The following is a 20276-nucleotide window of genomic DNA, read 5'->3' as shown; positions in this document are numbered from 1 at the left end:
CATCATCTCTCATTCTTATATATGCATATTTGGATGTGTTTAGTTGAACGATATTTAGAAACAGGCCTCTGAAGTGTTTAAAGTATGGTGGTTTCAGTTGTTCAATCAAAGTGGTAAATGTGCGAGCATTCACAGTGCTATTAAAAAAAACAACAACAAAAAAGCTTTGCCCAAACAGGTGGCACAACTGTTGCTTTCCGCCTTCTGCTGCTCACTTCTCTAGACCTCATTTTTATGGACTACATTTTTTTTTTTTGAGAAGACGTTGAGTAACCTTGTATATATTTCTTCATCCACTCTTGTAGGCTGACTTATAAAAACTTAGAACTATATCTTCTGGAAACTGATTCCATTGACCAACCTAAAACTTTGAAGATTTGGTCTGAAATGTCTTAAAATACTTTATGTTATCTGCTAGGTTCATGACTTCCTACACTGCGTAAGGGTAGATATTTTTTAGACTGATTGCTTGCCAGTATGCACTTTGTAAACCATTATTTCACCTCTGTTTGGTGGCATTGTGAACATAATTGAACTTTTTTTCTTACCTTGAAGTTAAGTGGAAATAAAATTGTTTACAATTGTAAGAACCTGTCATGTAAGAACTGCTGAATTCTTTATCTTTCTTGGCAGATTATAAAGTGTCTTTTAAATATTACATGACTATGCCTATAGTCTTATTGAAAGAGGAAGACTTTCTAAAATATTGAGTAAGTCATTGATATAACAAATATGTATCAAGTGCCTCCTTTGGTTCCTGAGAATAAAGGCAATGAATGAAATACCAAAACCAGTGTAAAATCTTGGAGCCAGAGATGAATTAGGCATCAGATATCCTATCATTAATGTCTCCGAGGACTTTCTTTTTTCCTAACTTCTCATCTCTCTGATTAAAAATCAGGCACTGAGTCTTTTTCAGTTTGATGGATACAGGTGGAAGTGGGACTGGGAAACTCGTTCTGATGCATTCATGATTAATTTGAATAAGGAGACTTGAGAATGCAAAGATAAAGACATAATTCACAGGGTTGCATCTCCTTGTTTTTAATCTCTCTTCTGCTTGCTACTTTGTAGTTATTGAACCTCCTTCAAATTTGATTGCGACGGAAGTCTCATCGAAATATGTTAAGCTAAGTTGGAGTCCATCTCCTAGCCCAGTGACTGGCTATAAAGTCCTCCTTACACCCATGACTGCCGGAAGCCGGCAGCATGCTCTGAGTGTGGGGCCTCAGACGACCACGCTCAGTGTTCGGGACCTCTCAGCAGACACAGAATACCAGATCAGTGTTTCGGCCATGAAGGGACTGACCTCCAGTGAACCTGTTTCAATAATGGAGAAGACTCAGCCAATGAAAGTTCAAGTGGGTAAGTAAACAGGTGTATCACTGGGTTTGGAATATGTGAAAGTCCATTTGCTGGGATGTGTTACTGGTTCAGACTGAGCTTTAAACAAAATATTTGCAATAGTTTCCTTCTAAAGACATCTGCTTACTAAGAAAACCAGCTACCATTGGCCTTCCATATCAGCGGGTTCTGTATCCACAGAGTCAGCCAACTGTGTTGTCTGATGTTGGTTGAATCCATAGATGTGGAATCCGCAGATCTGGAGGGCCGACATCCCTTTATAGAGTGGACTTGAGCATCTCCGAAGTTAGGTATGGGGAAGGAGGTCCTGGAACCAATACCCCGAGGATGCAGAGGGATGGCTGCATATGTATTTTAATGATTAATTCATATTTGTTGAACTTTAATGGGCTTTTTTTTTTTTTTACAGAATGCTCACGTGGTGTGGATATAAAAGCTGATATTGTGTTTTTGGTTGATGGTTCCTATAGCATTGGGATTGCAAACTTTGTTAAAGTTAGAGCCTTTTTGGAAGTTCTCGTAAAAAGTTTTGAGATTTCACCAAGTAGGGTACAGATAAGTCTTGTCCAGTACAGCCGGGATCCTCATACTGAGTTCACTTTGAAAAAATTCACCAAAGTTGAAGATATAATTGAAGCAATAAACACCTTCCCCTACAGAGGAGGGTCTACCAACACTGGGAAAGCAATGACTTACGTCAGAGAAAAAATATTTGTGCCGAGCAAGGGTTCAAGAAGCAACGTACCAAAGGTCATGATTCTTATCACGGACGGGAAATCTTCAGATGCTTTCAGAGACCCTGCTATAAAACTAAGGAATTCAGATGTTGAAATCTTCGCAGTTGGCGTGAAGGACGCTGTTCGCTCAGAACTAGAAGCCATTGCCTCTCCCCCGGCTGAGACCCATGTGTTTACAGTCGAAGATTTTGATGCTTTTCAGAGGATCTCTTTTGAACTCACACAGTCTATCTGCCTTAGAATTGAGCAAGAATTGGCAGCTATAAAGAAAAAAGGTTAGTAGACTTTGTCAAGTAAAAGTTCTCTCTTCATAAACAAAGCCTTTTTGGCTCTAAAATTGTGGCTTTGTCTTTTTTCTTTTTTATATAGAGGAAAAAATAACTTTCCTATGTTTTTGAAAACTATGGAATTTAGCTCATTTAGCTTCGAGATATAAGTTTCTCCTGGGTATGATTCAAGTGTTTATTGGTAAAAAAAAGTTGTTTATCCTGAGTCATGAGATGTTTTTGATCTTAGATCCTCAAGCAGGGCCAGGAACCAGCTCCACCCACTGTCATATTCAGTTCAGTGACCACTAATTGAGTGTCTACCGTCTGTTGGATGCTGAGTTAGTTCCTTTGAATCAAAGGTGATTGGAACATAGTCCTGGATTTTTGAATCCTCCTTATGCATTCTCTTTCTTGTACCATTTTATGGGCAGCATTCCTCACATCTGGAATTCCTTATTTTTATTTATTTATTTTTTTTAGTGGGGTTGCTGGGGATTAAACCCAGGACCTTGTGCATGCTGAGCATACATTCTACCACTGAGCTATACTCACCCACCTAAGCCTTTCTTAACAGCTCTAATGCTGTAATACATCATTTTTAGCCATTTGGCATTCAAATACACTACTTTGTTCTGTTAATTGCACTTGTTTTGTCTCTCCAGTTCAATTGTATGTCCCCTGAAGATAGTCAGTGTCCCTTAAACATTGCCTCTTCCTATGGTTTAGTTTAATAAATATTCATTTATTGGGAAAAATTGCTTAATTGTTACCTTGAAATATCTGTCTACCACCAAAGGTTAATATCTGACTGCCTGGGATGAGTGGGAACATTTTGATGGTTCAGTTTAGATCTGTTACTGTTTAAATATTTCAGCTGTGGACAGGACTGTTCCATTTCTGCTTTGTCTTAATAAGCTTAAAATTCGAATTCAGTCTTAACTAGTTATTGAAACAACATAACTTAGTATTATGAATGCTCAAGACAAATGACCAGGACCTCTTTGCAGGGCTGTAAGTGAGAGACTTTCAGTGGTCACGGGGGTGCAATATTTACCCTGTACATTGGTCTCAATGACCGCTCTCCCAAATGAATAGAAGCCACTTCAGAAAATGTGTAGTCATTGGGTCCATGTTTTACTTTATAGATTTAAATTTTAACTATGTCTTTTTTTTTTTTTTTTAAAGCTTATGTGCCTCCCAAGGATCTCAGTTTTTCTGAGGTGACTTCTTACAGTTTCAAAACCAGTTGGTCTCCTGCTGGGGAAAATGTTTTTTCATACCACATCACCTACAAGGAGGCTGCTTCAGATGATGAGGTCACGGTGGTGGAGCCAGCATCGAGCAACAGCGTTGTTCTCAGCAGCCTGAAGCCAGAGACCCTGTACCTGGTCAACGTGACCGCAGAGTACGAGGATGGCTTCAGCATTCCTGTGGCTGGAGAGGAGACCACTGAAGAAGGTGCGGGAAGCTTCCTCCACTGTTTCTCCCAAACTAGCAGTTGATTGTAGAATAAAGTTTCCATTTGAAATAACCATCTGAGGGAGGGGGTAATAGGTTCATCTAATTTATTGTTATCATTCTTAAGGAAGGTGCTGGGGATTGAACCCAGGACCTTGTGCATGCTAAGCACATACTCTACCACTGAGCTATACCCTTCCCCATATAAAACTTTTTAAAAAGAGAAAAAAAGCATTTAAGTAAAAGACACTAGATTTATTTTGATGAATTTGGGTTGAGACATAGAAAACTGTTAATTTTTATGGACTTAACTCTGGAACTACTGCTTATCCATCATTTTCTGTCCCACGTTTCAACAGTGTCACAGTCAAATACTTCTGAAACTGCCGAACGTCTGATGACAAAGGTTTATTACCCCAATTTTTTCTTTTTAAAACCTGTGGTAAAATATATACATGACGTAAAATTTACCATTGAAACCATTTTTCAGTGTACATTTCAGTGGCAATTAGTACATTCATATTGTTGTGCTGCCAGCACTCCATTCATCTCCGGAACTCTTTTCGTCTTGCAAAATGGAAACTCTCCGTCCTTTAAAAAATAACTCCTGGTTCTCGCTTCCCTTCCCCCCAAACCCGTCATCCTTGGCAACAACCAGTCTACGTTCTCTTTCTATGAATTTGACGACTCTAGCCATCCCATATGAGTGGAATCATACAACATTTGTCCTTTTGCAATTGGTGTATTTCACTTAGTTTTTGAGTAGCACCAACTACATTTGTATACACTCCAGTTTTTGGGCATTGCACTATCCAAGAGAATTTGGTAATGCCTTTCCAATTCTATTGTCTGTAGTGAAGTCTGAGATTTAAACTTTGTTTTGTCAATAAGGATGTTTTTGATTCACTAGCCTCATTAAACGAGCAATTATTGAACTTCTGCCATGTGTCAGGAGCTATAATCATTGTTTCCATAGATTACCTCATTTAACCACTTCAGTAACCCTATAAATAGTCACATTTTACTGTTGGGTAATCTGAGATTCAAAAATGCACACAAATTAAGCTTCAGAGCTAGTATTCAAACCCGTCAGTTCTGTTGATTCTAATTTAGTCATTTTCTTTGCCATATAAAATGAATCATGGGTGTAAGTCTGCCAGTTGCCATTTCTTTCTCTTCTTGAGATACACAATTCCTTTTTCCCTGGAATGATTTATTGATGAGTTGGACATTTAGATTATCTTCTAATTCTGTGTGAGGTACATGCAGATATATTGCATTGTGGTTTCACCCCAGTGGATTTAGTTCATCTTTTCTGAATGTGTTGTCCCTATGAACAATTTGCCCCTTAAATAAGTCATTGAAGCATGTTCACTAACCACAAAGCCAAATGATGTTCTCATTTGGGCTTAATGAAAATTTCAAATTGTTTGGTTTAATTGTTCCAAAGTCAAATGACTATGCAGATAAAAAATTTACTTGTAGGACTGATGGGATAAGACAGTTTGTGGGTAAATCTGGTAGACCTGAGTGTTAGGTATTATTTTCTGAAAAAATCTAGTAAGAGTAAAAGCCTTGTTACTTATATTTGATGAAACAAATTGTTTTTCTTTTTGAATTTTATGTCAATATTAATTTACAATTTAATAGAGTATCTATGATTTTAAAAGTTTACTATTATATACGTCTTCATTTGATTAAAAATTTGACAGTGCTTAGTTTCTTTCTGGATATTGTAGAGTATTTGTTTGCTGTTTCAGAATCTAGTTAATATTTGGTTAAATGAATGCCGTAACTAGGATGTTTTTCAAAAACCTGTTCATGGATCTGCTAAGAGAAATGTTCTAATTTAGTGATCAAAAGCTAATTTTTTATTTTTCATGTATAATCAGTCAACTTATTATTTTTAAATTTCAGTAAAAGGAGCACCTCGAAATTTAAAGGTGACCGATGAGACTACAGATAGCTTTAAGATTACCTGGACTCAGGCTCCGGGGAGAGTTTTAAGGTATCGAGTCATCTATAGACCAGTTGCTGGTGGAGAAAGCAAAGAAGTCACCACTCCAGCCAATCAGAGGAGAAGAACGCTGGAGAACCTGACTCCAGACACAAAATACGAAGTATCTGTAATTCCTGAATATTTCTCAGGACCTGGATCTCCGTTGACTGGAAATGCAGCCACTGAAGAAGGTAGAGGAAATATGCTCACCATTTGGGAACAGCCAAAATCTTAGAATGTAGGCGAAACTTTGGGTGACTGTCCAGATACTATGAGACATGAGACATTTTGTCTCAATTGTCTGAGTATCTTAGACGGTAATCCTGGTAGATTTGGGTTACTCAAATATTTGACTTACTCATGACATTTATTTGTATCAGTAGAACTTGAATGCCATGATATGGTCTAAATAGTCTTTTAAAAATAATAATGATCAAATATTCTAATCTAAATTGAAGGATAACTAGGGATTAAAAATCAACTTGTTATGCACCATTGAAACAGATTATATATTATTTCTTCAGGAAGATTTAAAAATATTAATCTGTTTTTATTTAAAATGGAGTGATTAGGCTCTCAGGATAGATTCTGATATTAGCTTCAAACTATTATTTTTTCCCATTTTTTTAATTGAACTATAGTCAGTTCATAATGTGTCAATTTCTGGTGTACAGCATCATGTTTCAGTCATACATTTACATACATATATTTGTTTTCATATTCTTATTATTCATATTATAGATTACTACAAGATATTGAATATTGTTCCCTGAGCTATACAGTATAAACTTATTGTTCATCTATTTTATATATAGTAGTTAGTATCTGCAAATCTTGAACTCCCAATTTATCCTTTCTTACCCACTTCCTCCCCGGTAACCATAAGTTTGTCTTCTATGTCTGTGAATCTGTTTCTGTTTTGTAAATCAGATTGTTTGTCTTTTTTATTAGATTCCACATGTAAGTGCTATCATATGGTATTTTTCTTTCTTTTTCTGGTATAACAATCTCCAGGTCCATCCATGTTGCTGCAAATGGCATTATTTTATTCTTTTTTTGGCTGAAGTTGCAAATTATTAATGTGTAATACGTTATTTCATTGAGAAAAATTAAGGCATTTGTAATTTTCATTTTATTCCTTATCTTAAACTTAAAAAAAACACATTAGCAGTAATGAACAGTTATTAGGTACCTCTTTGTGTCAGATTCTGTGCAGAGAGCTTTTTGTGTATTACTTCATTTAATCCCTGCATAGAAACTGTGAAGTCGTTACTTTTATTATCCTAGTTGGACAGAAAAATTGAGGCTAAGGGAACTAAATAATAGTGCTGAGTCATGTTGCTAATGAGCTGTAAATCTGAGCTTGTCGACTTTATTGCCCTGGTGCAGACACTCCCAAGGAACATCCGTTCTGGCTCCACCGTCTTCACTACTTACCTCCTGGTGGCGCCTAGCTAATCTGCCTTTTTTTCAGAGACTCTTTCTCCTTTCACGTACTGTCGTCCTCCTCTCTTCCCTTTGGACAGTTACAACTTTTTACCCTTCCTACTCTAGGGCTCTTTGTGCTGAGCATCAGAGAAAGACCCAGTGATGCCTCATCTTTCTGTTTTCTGGAATAAAAGTGGCTGGCAAGTGTGTACCCAGTGGGGAGAGTCACTGGGCTGGGTGCCTTGAGACCCTTCAGAGACCACGTGGCCACTCTCCTAGGAAAGTCATGAAAGGCCAGACATCATAGTTGCAAAGGAAAATCATTTATTATTTTTATCACATCAGTGTATTTCCTGGCCACCACATTTAGATTTTCATAACATTACTCCAACAAGCCCTTTTTATTGAAGATTTCTTAGAGGAATTAAAATCTCCACTGTGATACTAATCAGCATATATACATTATATAGGGCTTTGTTCAATGTAATGTAATTTTTTACCTGAAAGATGGTAACATGAAAGATTTTAACCTGAGTAAATATGGAAGAGGAGTTAAATGTCTTTTGCTTTGTTTCTACTAACGTGCAGGGCACAATTTAGAGATACACACACATATATATATAAAGAAACAAAATTTTTTTGAAGTCATTTTACTAAATAATGAGTTTTGATGTTGTTGTTGTTTTTTTAATGAAGTTAGAGGGAACCCAAGAGACTTAAGAGTATCTGACCCTACGACATCAACTATGAAATTATCTTGGAGTGGGGCACCAGGAAAAGTGAAACAGTATCTCGTCACATACACCCCTGTGGCGGGAGGTGAAACTCAAGAGGTCACTGTGAGGGGAGATACAACCAGTACCGTACTGAGAGGATTAAACGAAGGGACACAATATGCCTTGTCTGTGACAGCCTTGTATGCATCTGGGGCTGGAGATGCCCTTTTTGGAGAAGGAACGACGCTTGAAGGTAATCACTGTCATATTTTATAGAAATCCCTGTGCTTGTTTGTGATTGCATTTAGGAAGCTTAAAATGTTTTCAGAGAATGAAATCTGGGAATGTGTGATCCTTTCTCTTAAAAGGAATTTGTATTGAAAAATAAGTAATCATAAAACTACCTCTTATTCAGAGATGTAGAACGTTAAGCTACTGAAAGAAATTACACTCGATTAGGAAGAAGTGTACTGGGGAGCTGAGTGCATAGTAAGGCCATGGAAATGTGTCTGTAATTCTTTGAGTTACTTAAACAGAGAATAAGTGTGTGACATTCAGAGTGGGAAGGGGTCTTAGGAAACATTTATGGAGGAAGAGGGCCTGGATTGCTCAAGATAACAGCTGCTTTCACCACCCAGGAGCAGATGGGAACCCTTTTCTGACTCACAGCCTCTTTTCATGCACTATGCACATAAGCATTCATAACAGCTTGAGAAATACGAGCATCCAAGTTTCTATTTGTTTTCTAAATGACCTCAAAAATTCAGGTCTGTGTTAGAAGTTCAAAGTTAATGCAGTTCTTAGGAAGAAGCATCAGCAAGACTGAGGCTGTTCCTTGGTTCTTTAGTTTATTGTCAGAGGGCTTCATATGTCTCAGGATATTTTAACTATAATGGTAGCTTGGATCTGACCCACCACAACTACAAAGTAAGCTGTGTGTGAGAGAGAAAATACAAATTTAACTCAGCCACAGTGAGAACGGATTGTTATGTTAAAAAGCCATTATCAGTGGATAGTTATAATGAGTTCCATAGTGGGGGCCTCAGTGGGAGATCAGATATAGACTTCCTTCCTCTCATCATCTTTTCTATGACTTACTTTAAATAATTATAGCAAGAAAATGAATCTGAAGTACCTTTTGTAATGTGAAACCATAGTGATATTAGGCAAAATATCCATCAACTTTAGTGGCTCCAAGAGTTTGGAGGACTGTAGATGTTACAATTGGCAGGCACAAGGCCTACAGTAGGCAGTTTTGATTAAAACTTAAAAGACTTAGTTAAGAATTAAAAATAATAGACAAAAAATTCTAATCAAAATTTCATCTCTTATAGTGATCAAGAGTTTAAATTCTATCTCTAATACTGATCAAGAGTTTAAGTCCATTACTCTGTGAAATTTATAATTAGAAGATTTAAATGAAAGATTAAATACCAGTGTGTAAAATACTGATTGCCAGAAGAGTCCTGCTTGGATTACTTAACCATGTGGTGTGGAAATAATCCCTTTGCCCCGCTGAGCCTCAGTTTACCCCTCTATAAAAAGGGGATGATCATTGCTTTCCCTTCTTCCCAAACTTACTACAAAGATCAAATAGGAGTATGTAAGTGAAACTCTTTGGGAACTGTAAGATACTCCATGTATATAAAATTCATCAAGAGAAAATAATGTTAACTTTAGGACTGATATCTAAAAATACAGCTTTTGTAAGTATTTCAAAGATATTGATTGGTTCCACTAAAGTTTTGAAGATAATAAGAGGTAGAAATAGAAATTATCTTAACTGCAGAGACGTAATTCAAACAATAAAAGTATGTGATCTTTATATCTGGAGCAACAGTCAGAATTTCTGAGAGGTTTGCCCTTTTCTTTTGACCTTTGAAGTTCTCTTTCTCATGTACCTTATACAGGCTTCCAATATAGATTATTCATAGGATTTTGAAGGGTAAACTTTTGAGCTTTTTTTAAAATGGAATAGTTGTAGATTATTTATATTTGCAAAAATTTCTCCCTTATAAGGAATATCTTGGAAAAAAATGTAATATTTTTATTTCTCTTGTACCTTTTAACCTTCTGATTTTCTTCTCCATTTCTTCCTTTAAAAAATATATTCATACCCATTCAAAATCTTGAATCTAAAAATTAATGCACTTTTGCTAAGAATAGTATAATAACAATTTTTAGAAAATAAAATATGCATTTTAATTTAACAGTAAATACAGTCTATTGGGCAATGATCTTTCTAGGCCAAGTGTATAGCTAACTTGTTTATAATTTGATAGCTTTGCTAAAATGGTATAGAAAATCTACCGACTTGTATGCACATGCACACGTGCATATCTGATCAGAAATTATCTCAAAGGGAGACATACAGGTAGTAAAAGAAATTTAAAAAATTACTGTTCTCCATTCCCTGAGAAGGAGGAGGAAAGCTAGATGATTTGCAAGTTTAGTTTAAACATATAGTTAATTCATAACTAAATTGTAATAATAAATTTTTCTTCCCATTTACACCAAAGCTCTTTACTAGAGTAAAGGATTGCAGAAAATGCTGCCAGCTTGATTTTATTAACATGTTTATTTCATTGCATCATGTGTGGTAAACTCGACAGGTATGTGAAAGCATAGTTGTGACTAAATTAAAATAATAGAAGATTTTTGCCCCTGGTTATTCCATTTCATTTTATTATATTAACTCAGCCAAATCCACATACCATATACAGGAATAGGATATGATGGTAAATGCAGGGAATGGAAAGCCCAGAAACAGAGCCAGGCAACTGCTTTTGAGGGTTGCTGTTTTTCTAATCTGTTTTTCTCTTGGGAGAGGAGGTGGTAAGAGCAGACCTTGAAGGAATGTTTCTTCCATCCAGAGGCATGGCTCAGCCAGCGAGGGCATTCTGTGGGTTGCAAATTTTATAGATTGACTGAAGTGCATCCTATTCAATTAAAAAAGAATTAAAAAAATATTTAGTGTGGTTTCCAACCATCCCTAACTTGAATCTGTTTTCTAGTGCTTTCTTGAAATGCAGCCAGTGATCAGAAAATTCCCCTGTCCCTGGAAGGGAGATTTATTAGCATTGGCGTTGGGGAAGTTCATGGTTGGCTCTAGTACTGGATGAAGTAGAATCACAAAGGCAGAGTTTATTACTATTTCAGATCCAAACTTCAGAAGAATCTGAGCACGAACTATTAGGTTTGCTTTACATTGTTTTTTCCTCCTTGTTGTGGTTGTTGTTAAAGTAGATTTAATGTAATTACGAAAACACTGCTGTACACATAAATGCACTTGCAGTCTTGAAAGAACTTTTAGTTGTCCCTGCTAGCGTTTACAGAGAGGAAAACACAAAATGAGTAATGCCCATTCTCAATTCAGAGATTTACCACAAATGAATGAAAACTTCAGTTTTGGAATAATAAGTTTCTTTTATTTTTGAGTGTTGTTTTTGCCTATAGAGAAGATGATTTTTTTTTTCAGAATTTCCTTTGTTTCCATCGCTATAGCAACTCCAGTGTCCAGGACACAAATGGCTTCCTGTACATCAAACCAAGCTAACTTAGCTGACATTTTGTTACAATGAAGTTTTCAGCACATCACAGGCTTTCTTCTGCAAGATGCTGAGTAACATGCGCCTCTCCAGGATGGACTGAATAAGGCCTCTGTACTTTCCTAGATTTACTGCTGCCTCGTAATTTGAAAAATTGTACATTCTGGGTGTAACAACTCTAAGGTTTCCAGGGAACTTTAGCACAATCACCAAACAGCAGTTCATATTTTCTTCTCTGCAAATTAATGGCTTATCAGAGAAAAATCTAAATTAAACCAGAGAGGTGACAATTAGGGAAGAAATCTCACACAGGCTTTGAGGCTGAAGGATGATTTAATGGGTTAGAGGTTTTTAAGAACTGTGTATTGCTTAAAGTGCTGAAGTTAACCTATCAGTAGTGAACTTTGTCCCTTGGCATAGTGACTCCAGGTCGTTGGTTATAAATCAAGTGTGTTTCCACATGAACATTATCCAGAGCAGATCTTCTGTATTCTACTGTGGAAAACTGGATAACTTTTGAGTTGCGCTCTAACGGAAAAGACAAATTGATTTAGAAGAGGGTTTATGTTACATTTTCAATTTAACTTCTATTTTTGCAAGTGGTATGTGAAACTCAATGAAAGCTGGCTGGAACAATCTATAAGATGAAATACAGTTTCATTTCCTAATGATTAATTTTTCAGTTATCATCATTGGCTAATTTGTGTCATAATTAGATTTGAATTGGATGAATTGCTTTTCAGAAAGTAAATGGAAAAGGGCTAAGGAAATGTCGGAAAGTTACTTAAATGAGGCCTTAGCTCTTTGGCCTTGTATGTGGAAAAAGTAGACTCAACCTCTTGTGGATGTTTAGATCATGAGAAATGCACCTGTCTAAGTTACTTCCACAGTGGCAGCAAAGGGACGCATGCCAGCAGGCCCCAGAAGTGAGGCCCTTTGAATATATGTGAAGATGTTTTATAATCAGATCAGATACTGAGTATCCACACTTCAAAACCTGAAGAATTTTGTTGGTTTTAATTTCTGACTGAAAAGCCTTATTCCTTGAACCTGTCCTGGTACTATTCTGGGAAGAACAGAATAGAAGGGAAAACTATTGAGAAGGGATCAGAGGAATAGAGATGAAGGCCTGCTGTCATTACAGAAGATGACTTGTTTGAAATGACTGCCAGAAATTCTATTACCAGAGGTCAAAGTAATACACAAAGCACAGGCGTATGGTCCAGAACAGCAGAAAACAAGTACCATGAGATCAAATATTATTGAAGACAGTGTCCCTTAGGTGAAAAATGTGAACAAACCCAAACGTCATAAAACAGACATTTGTAAGTCTTGAGGGAGAGGGAGAGGGGGAACTCCAGGCGAGGGGAGCCTTTGCGAGAGCAGAGGGGGCTCCAGGCTTCAGGAAAAGTGGAGACAAAGTGGCACGAAGTCTACCCGACTTGGCTTCCGTTCACTGCCATGGCTTCTGCGTCTTTCCCTTTCGAAGAACAGTCATCTTTGCTGGAGAGAGGCTTTAGACTGGCCTTCTGACATCATTCTTTATTTTTAGTTTCTTGGGGGCCAGGTAACTAAGTTTATTTATTTATTTTTTTAATGGAGGTACTGAGGACTGAACCCAGGACCTCACGCGTGCCAGGCATGCGCTCTACCCCTGGGCTACATCTTCCCTGACTTGACATCACACTTATTCCCCTCTTTCCTCTTCATTCCTAGGTTTGCTAAAAATAGACTCTCCCCCAACCCCGGTCTAACCGCACCAAGCCAAATAATCTCTTCCTGTAGTTACTGATGTCTGAAGTTCCTTAGTCTGAGGGCAAAATGTCCAATTCAACAGATTAAACCAGAGCAAACTCCTGGCTTGGGTCAAACCTCAGTCGTAGGAAAATGTGCTCAACTCTTGACTAAGAAACACGTGTTAAGAGCCGTTTCCTCTTGAGACAGGATGGAGGAGCGGAGAGAGTGGTGAACATCTCCTACACACATTATGGGATGGAAAGGATATGAGGAGAAGTTTCAGTCAACTTCTCAGTTCTCCAAGGGTCAGCCTTGGGGTCACGCCGCTACCTTAAGTGTGATGTTGTGTGTGGCCATAGACGCACACAGTATATAACCATCAAGCCATCCTACACAGCGTCACTGTGTCTGTCGGTTTTGACTAGTTTTGCTTCCACCACACCAGTCTTTATTTCACTACACCTAGCTCCCATTCAGAATGAAAGCAGGCGTGAGGGTTTCTTCCCACACTGACCAAACATAAATTCCAAATCAGTGTCCCCCAGGCCTCCAGGAGGAGCAGCAGAGAGAAGCGAGTGTGGAGGAATTAGGATCACAGCGGAGATTGAAAGATTTTTGGAAAGCACCATTGCTCAAGCACATCTCCAGATATTCTAATTTAATGGATGTGGGCATGGCCGAGTTGTTCGCTGTCCGGGTGATTTGTGTATCTGATGGGGTCCAGTCTAGTTATTTTGCCGCCGAGGACCTCGGGGCCCCAGGAGGTGACAGCTTGCTTAGCTGGTTGCACACCTAGTCCCCAGACTAGCTTGGCCACTTGGCAGCCTGCCACTTATATCACAAGATACAACCCAATTACTTCTTTTTTTGGGGCAATTTAACATCTGGCCAAGCCAAGGTTCCATTTTTAAAAACTTTAAGGGTTATAGGTCTGATAAAATAGACTTGTCAGGAGTATACCGTATTTTCAAGATTCTTGGATGTAATGCAACAACTTGAAAACCCAAATCTCCTGCTTTTTGGAGAAAAAGAGTTTATCAATGTGGTTGACAACCATATAAACTTAACATTTAGGATTATTTTTATCTAACTGACTGACTGACATACAGGGAACCCATGGAAGCACTTTATCTTTTCAATCTTGGCTTCTGTGTTGAGGTATCTTTTCCCTTTCTTTGGAGTCCACGTTTCTTTGTCATGAACGTGGAATATTGCTAAGCCAGGGCCTGCAAACAATGCCGTTATGCACCAGGCAGAAATTATAATGTTTTGAGGATTTTTTTCCCGTAATTGAGAATTTACTTGTTGTTCACTTGAATTAGTGTCGTCAGAACTCAGAAAAGTTTTTTAGTTATTATTTTATTTGAATCTTAAAGAGTGCTTTTGCAGATTATTTCCAGGACCTTGACGAACCTCGCAAAGGTCTTTATGGCAATTTTACTGACTTTTTGTTCTAGATTTCCAGGTGGTGAGAGTGTTAACATAGTTGATTGAAATTCATGGAAATACATGTCTAGTGATCGAGGCTCCTTTTGTTTGTAGCCCAGAAGTGTCTTTGTGAATGTATTTTTTGTTTAACCACAATTCCCTTCCTATTATTTTCTCACAGTGAAATCATTAGCCTGTGTTTGTGAGCTTGATGTCTGTTGTCATGGAAATAAACAATGTCGCCAATTCAATGCTGTAGAAAGTAGGGAGAAAAACAGGCTGAGAAGCACAGCCTTTGGGAAAACGAGAAACTGAAATTTACTCTTTGTAAATTGCTCCTGTGTTAATTTGGAAGATAATTCCCATGTTCTAGCTAATTTTATTTGTCTTGGACTTTTTGGATATGTTATTAATGCAGTTTTAGCTCATTTAAATTCAAAATTACCTTCAAGCACTCTTTCAGAACAGCTGTTGATAACTGCAGTTTAGGAAATTTAAGAGAAGAGGCACATATGAAAAAAAGGTGTAGTGTATATCAAAGCAAAGGAAACATGTGCTATAGATTTAAAACTCAGAGACCAGTAGTTGGGATATCAGTGATCACAGCAAAATAAAAAACCAAAAAACAACCCAACCAAATATATGAACTATTTGTTTATATTCCTGTAAGTAGATGAGATGTAAAAATGTGTGACCCTTTAAGTAGCAAATACAATTAAAGAAGATCTTCAAATGAGGATTAGCCTCAAGTACAGAAAAAAAGTCAGTATGTTCTTGAAAATAAATATTCTTGGTTGCAGTGAAATATGTAACTAATTTCCCTCCAGAGATGAGATGTCCTGTCAGCAGTTAAAGTTATTTATAATGGAGTTAGAATTTTCCATTTGGGCTTGGAGTCTGGTAGGATGCCCAGCTCCTATTTTATTTATTTTTCCCTCTAAATTCTACCATATATGATAGGTTTTTTTGTCCACTCAGATTTCTTTTTCATTTATTGTTCTCTTTACTTGATGGACTGAAATTTGAATAATTGTGATTATTTTTAAGATATTCATTTTTATTCTTTGATTTTGGAAAAATAATAGCCTTCTACATTCTTGTAGCAGCATTATATTTCATTTTCTGGAATACTCAACAATTATTGGTAAAATGTAAGCTGTAGAAGCAGATAATTTTATATTTATGTCATACTGTGGCATAAACTCTAGTAAAGTTAGCCAATATAAAGTGACCTGTATATTACATGTAAATTATGGATAGTTAGGGTTTTATTTATAGACATCTGTGACACCTATTAAGTTGAGGTTTCCGTATTTTTCCATTTGGGTTGTGTTTTTATTTTTGAATGAGAGAGCCAAAGTTTAGTAGTAGACATTTTTGATCAGCTAGAACAAGTGGTATGTTTTATTTTGATGACTAATCGCTTTTAGGTTTTCCAGAAGAATGGGTGGTTTTTAGTTTCATTAGGGTTAAACTATACTTAAAAGTTTGTGCTTCTGCTTTTTTAACTACATAAGCAAATAGAGTCTCCACCCAAAAAAGATTGTTGGTATTAAGATTTGCAGGCAATATGAGACTGTTGAAGCTGTTGTAAATGGTACCTTGAAACTGAGCTTATTTGAATAAGATGAGAGGAAAAGAGGATGGTAAAGAAATAAGGATCTTTGTGAGCAGTGGGCTATCATAAGGTGAACTGAACTGTAAAATTTGGGGATTTAGATGCACTTTTTTCCTCTGGAAATTTTTTTAATGCATGTACTTCATAATTGGATGTCATTCTTATCCTGAAGGACATACAATCTGACTGGATATATAGAGGCTGGGGTGACAGACAGGAATCAGATATAACTCTACGGTTTAATCCCATCAGTGTGTTCTGCTGACGGAAGAGGACAGACAGCTCAGAAAGAAGACATAGACAACTTTAGACATAATTGAGTTTGAGTCCAGCAAGTCAAGATGTCTACTGGGATGAAGGTGTATTTACATGTCTAACAGACGTTAAAAAAATGACCCCCCTTTAATTTCTATTCCAGAGCGTGGTTCACCTCAGGATTTGATTACTAAAGATATCACTGACACATCCATCGGGGCTTATTGGACATCTGCTCCAGGAATGGTTCGAGGTTACAGGGTCTCATGGAAATCGCTCTATGATGATGTTGAGGCTGGAGAGAAGAATCTTCCTGGAGATGCAATTCATACTGTGATAGAAAATCTGCAGCCAGAGACCAAATACAGAGTTTCAATATTTGCAACTTACAGTAGCGGAGAAGGAGAACCTTTAAGGGGAGAAGCCACGACTGAATGTAGGTAACATTCCGAATGTGTCTGGGGCATGTGTTGGTCCTCCCTAATAGCTGTCAGCTGGTGATAACCTCCTGCAGTTTTTCTGTTTATATGATAAATGGGGACTGAAAAATTAGGACCTTTAATGAATGTGGTTTAAATTCAGGTTTGTTTCATATCTAAAATTATATCAAATTTTGAAATACTGAATTTCTTCCAACTAGCTATACAGTTGACCCTTGAACAATGTGGGGGTTAATCTGAGTTTAATTTATATTCAGCCCTCCTTATCCGAGGTTCCTCTGCATCCCAGTGTGAAACCAGCCTTGGGGCCTGTCGTACTGTTGTATTTGCTATTGAAAAAACCCTGCATATGAGTGGATCAATGCAGTTCAAACCTGTGTTGGTCAAGGGTGAACTGTGTTTGTCTCTCTCTCTCTTTTTGTTTTCTGGTGGAATGATCAATTAGATAAGAAACGCCAGTAGTAAAAAGATCAGAAGCTATGGAGGCAAAGAGAATTCAGGCACATTAATGACCTTGAGCAAGTTATTTAAGGTTCTTTGAGCCTCAGTTTTTGAATGTATAGAAGGCAGCCTCAGATTGTCTTGCAGAGTGAATGGAATAAAAGTGGGTGAAGCAACAAGCATAATGCCCAGCTCCCTAGAGGTGACTGATAAATGACATGGCTGTTGACACTATGATTATTATACACCCAAGACTCATCCTAGATTATTTTTACTATGTTTTTTGGTAAGACTAAATCAAACCTGCTTAATTTTCTGGTGGCTAGGGTTTACCTTACTCTCATTAATATTCTTTCTTATGAAAAATTTTGAATGACCTATCATCATTTATTATCAGATGGCTAATGAAAGATGTGCTGGCATTTCCTAATTCTTTTTCCTAAAAAGTAATTTGTTAAGTATGGGCATTTCCAAGAATTTATAGGAAAAAAATTTATTCCTTTTGTTTTGGGAGGATTTTAGGAAAAGGGGAAAGATTGGGGCATTCTTGCATTTCCTTTTTTAGAAAGAAGTAGAGCAACTGAGTAATTTTTCTGCCAAAGGAGGAGAGAGGGAAGTGCCATCAACAATTTTACTTAAGTTCTGTATCCTGATTTTGAGTTGTCCAAATTAAAATCTTTTGGTCTGAGTTCCCTGAAGAATTCATCTTTTTTTAATCACTGGCAGACTCAGTTGGATATGTCTGAGCTTAAATTTGTGTCAGAATTAACCAGATTAAAACAAAGCAATTTCTTATAGGATATTTAAATATATGAAAAAGCATATTTCTCAGATATCCACATTATTGATTTTCATGCTAGTGAATGAAATCTTGTATCTGAATATAATGACTGATATGGTTTAAGGATCCTGCAGAAATTCATCTCTATTTCTGGCAGAAATTCATTTGTTGTAAAGAGAAGACATGTTATAAATTTAGGCCACATATGCCGTATATAGCTACATTTATTTGTAGGAGTAAAGACACAACTCATGTGGCTGAGAAATTATAAAAATATTTGTATTTAGAGGGAAACTTTTTCAAAAATTCTCCATCATTTCTCCTTCTGAGAAGATTGAATCTTCAGATATTAATTTGGCATTAAAAATCTCCATGAAAGATATGTTTTAGCCAAAAACAAGTATGTTAGCAGAAATCCTAAATAAACTTTCATCTCTAAGAAGCTGAGCACCTAAGAAATTTTCAGTGTTTCTTGGCTAATTGATTGATTTAAAGGTGAGTGAACAGAAAGGCCTCTTTTGAACTATGAACGGAGTAGACAGGAATGAAAGTTACATTTTTTTAGAGTGTATGCAAACTATTCAAACAGCTAAGCAAATAAGAGGGAAGACAGGAACCTTTCTTTGTTCTACTACGGTTTTGTTGCTGTGTTTTGCTTTGCTCTCTTTGTGGGAAGTAAAGTAGTTTAGAAAGTGCTTTGAGAAATCTGAGTCAGATGTGGTGTATTTGGGTGATGGATGGATCCTAAATGGTATGGATACCTGGGCGGAGTCACTAGGTCATGCTCTTAGAGTCCCTGATAAACTTCCAAGGGGACATTTTGGAAATATTTTCATGAAATTTTTTCTGCCCTCACCTGCAACTCAGAGACATGATATGCAGATTGTTTACAATGAAAACCACAAATTGTGGCTAAAAAGCCAGCAAATGGGAAACTTTCTCTTGGCCTTCGCATTTATGGCTGCTGGTTTAGCAGAGGTACAGTGGGTGTCAGAATATATCTTGTGAGTGACTAAAACATGAAGGGGCTTAGAATGTGAGTGTTACAGCATTTTACAGCCTGTCAATACCTAAGAATGAACTGAACAATCTTGCTTTTTACTTATGGGAAGCCAACAAGGCTTTTTTTTCCTCCCTAAAATCCAAAATTCCCCATTAAAACTAGTATGAGATACATTCGTACCTTATTTAACTTCAATTCCTTTATTTTAAAGAGTTAATTAAAAGGCAGGAATATAATTTAGAACCTTGAAGCATTTCAAGGTGTGAGGTACAATATTTGACTGTTATTAGCATATTTAAGCTTGGGATCCTGTTTTTTTGGGAACATAGGTTTCTTTTTAGACTAACACTCATAAGATTTATATGTCCATTTTTCTCAATTCTGAATTGTGTGAAATTGGTTTGAGAATTTTGCATGAGAAAGAGATGTATCATTCCACTCGTTACCAAGTCCAAGTTCGTACTGCTCACCACATGACAGGCCAATAAATAGAAAGATGAGTTGTTAGGGCAAGGATATAGCAACTTTATTCAGAAAGCTAGCAGACACAGAAGATGGTGGACTAGTGTCCCAAAGAACCATCTTTCGTGAGTTAGAATTCAAGTTTCTTTTATACTGAAAAGGGAGGAAGTAAAGTCAAACATTTTTTTGGTTTCCATCAGTTTCCAGAGGGGATGTGTTCATTTCTTCCTTCCTGCAGAGTCATTCATAGGTGGGTCTGGTTAGGATTTTTCCTGTGAGCTAAATAAAAGTCTTTTAGCTTAATGCTCTTTGTCTGGGAGGTGGGGTTCCCAGAGATGGGTCATTATGTGTGATTTAAACTTATAGGCAATATCCCTTTAGTGATCAACTTACAATACAAAGGTTCTTCCCTATTATACACTGAACAAAAATTTAAGAGATAGAAACAAGAGGCCAGATGACATATTTTAGCACAACACTTTCTAGAAAAGTGTTAGAAACACATTAGCTTATTCAATATTTGTGACAATTGGTAATGATAATAATCCAGATAGGTTACCCTATGAGGCATTTTGAATGATGTAGGTCCAC

General features: G+C 36.9%; 1 protein-coding gene across 4 annotated transcripts in view; it reads left to right on the top strand.

Moving 5' to 3' along the window:
• COL12A1 (collagen type XII alpha 1 chain) overlaps window positions 1-20276 on the top strand; it is a 113981-nt gene that overhangs the window by 17768 nt on the left and 75937 nt on the right. For 3 of the 4 annotated variants that reach the window (XM_072965510.1, XM_072965509.1, XM_072965508.1), the window contains exons 9-14: window positions 1075-1365; window positions 1775-2377; window positions 3557-3829; window positions 5747-6019; window positions 7953-8225; window positions 16722-16994. The exons of the other annotated variant lie outside the window; for it this stretch is intronic. In XM_072965510.1, coding sequence (XP_072821611.1) covers window positions 1075-1365; window positions 1775-2377; window positions 3557-3829; window positions 5747-6019; window positions 7953-8225; window positions 16722-16994 — 1986 coding nt within the window. The remainder of the gene's footprint in view (window positions 1-1074; window positions 1366-1774; window positions 2378-3556; window positions 3830-5746; window positions 6020-7952; window positions 8226-16721; window positions 16995-20276) is intronic. 4 annotated transcript variants of the gene reach the window in all.

The sequence above is a fragment of the Vicugna pacos genome, chromosome 8, assembly GCF_048564905.1.
Source record: "Vicugna pacos chromosome 8, VicPac4, whole genome shotgun sequence".
NCBI classification, from domain to species: domain Eukaryota; kingdom Metazoa; phylum Chordata; class Mammalia; order Artiodactyla; family Camelidae; genus Vicugna; species Vicugna pacos.
This window is presented reverse-complemented; position numbering and strand designations above follow the sequence as displayed.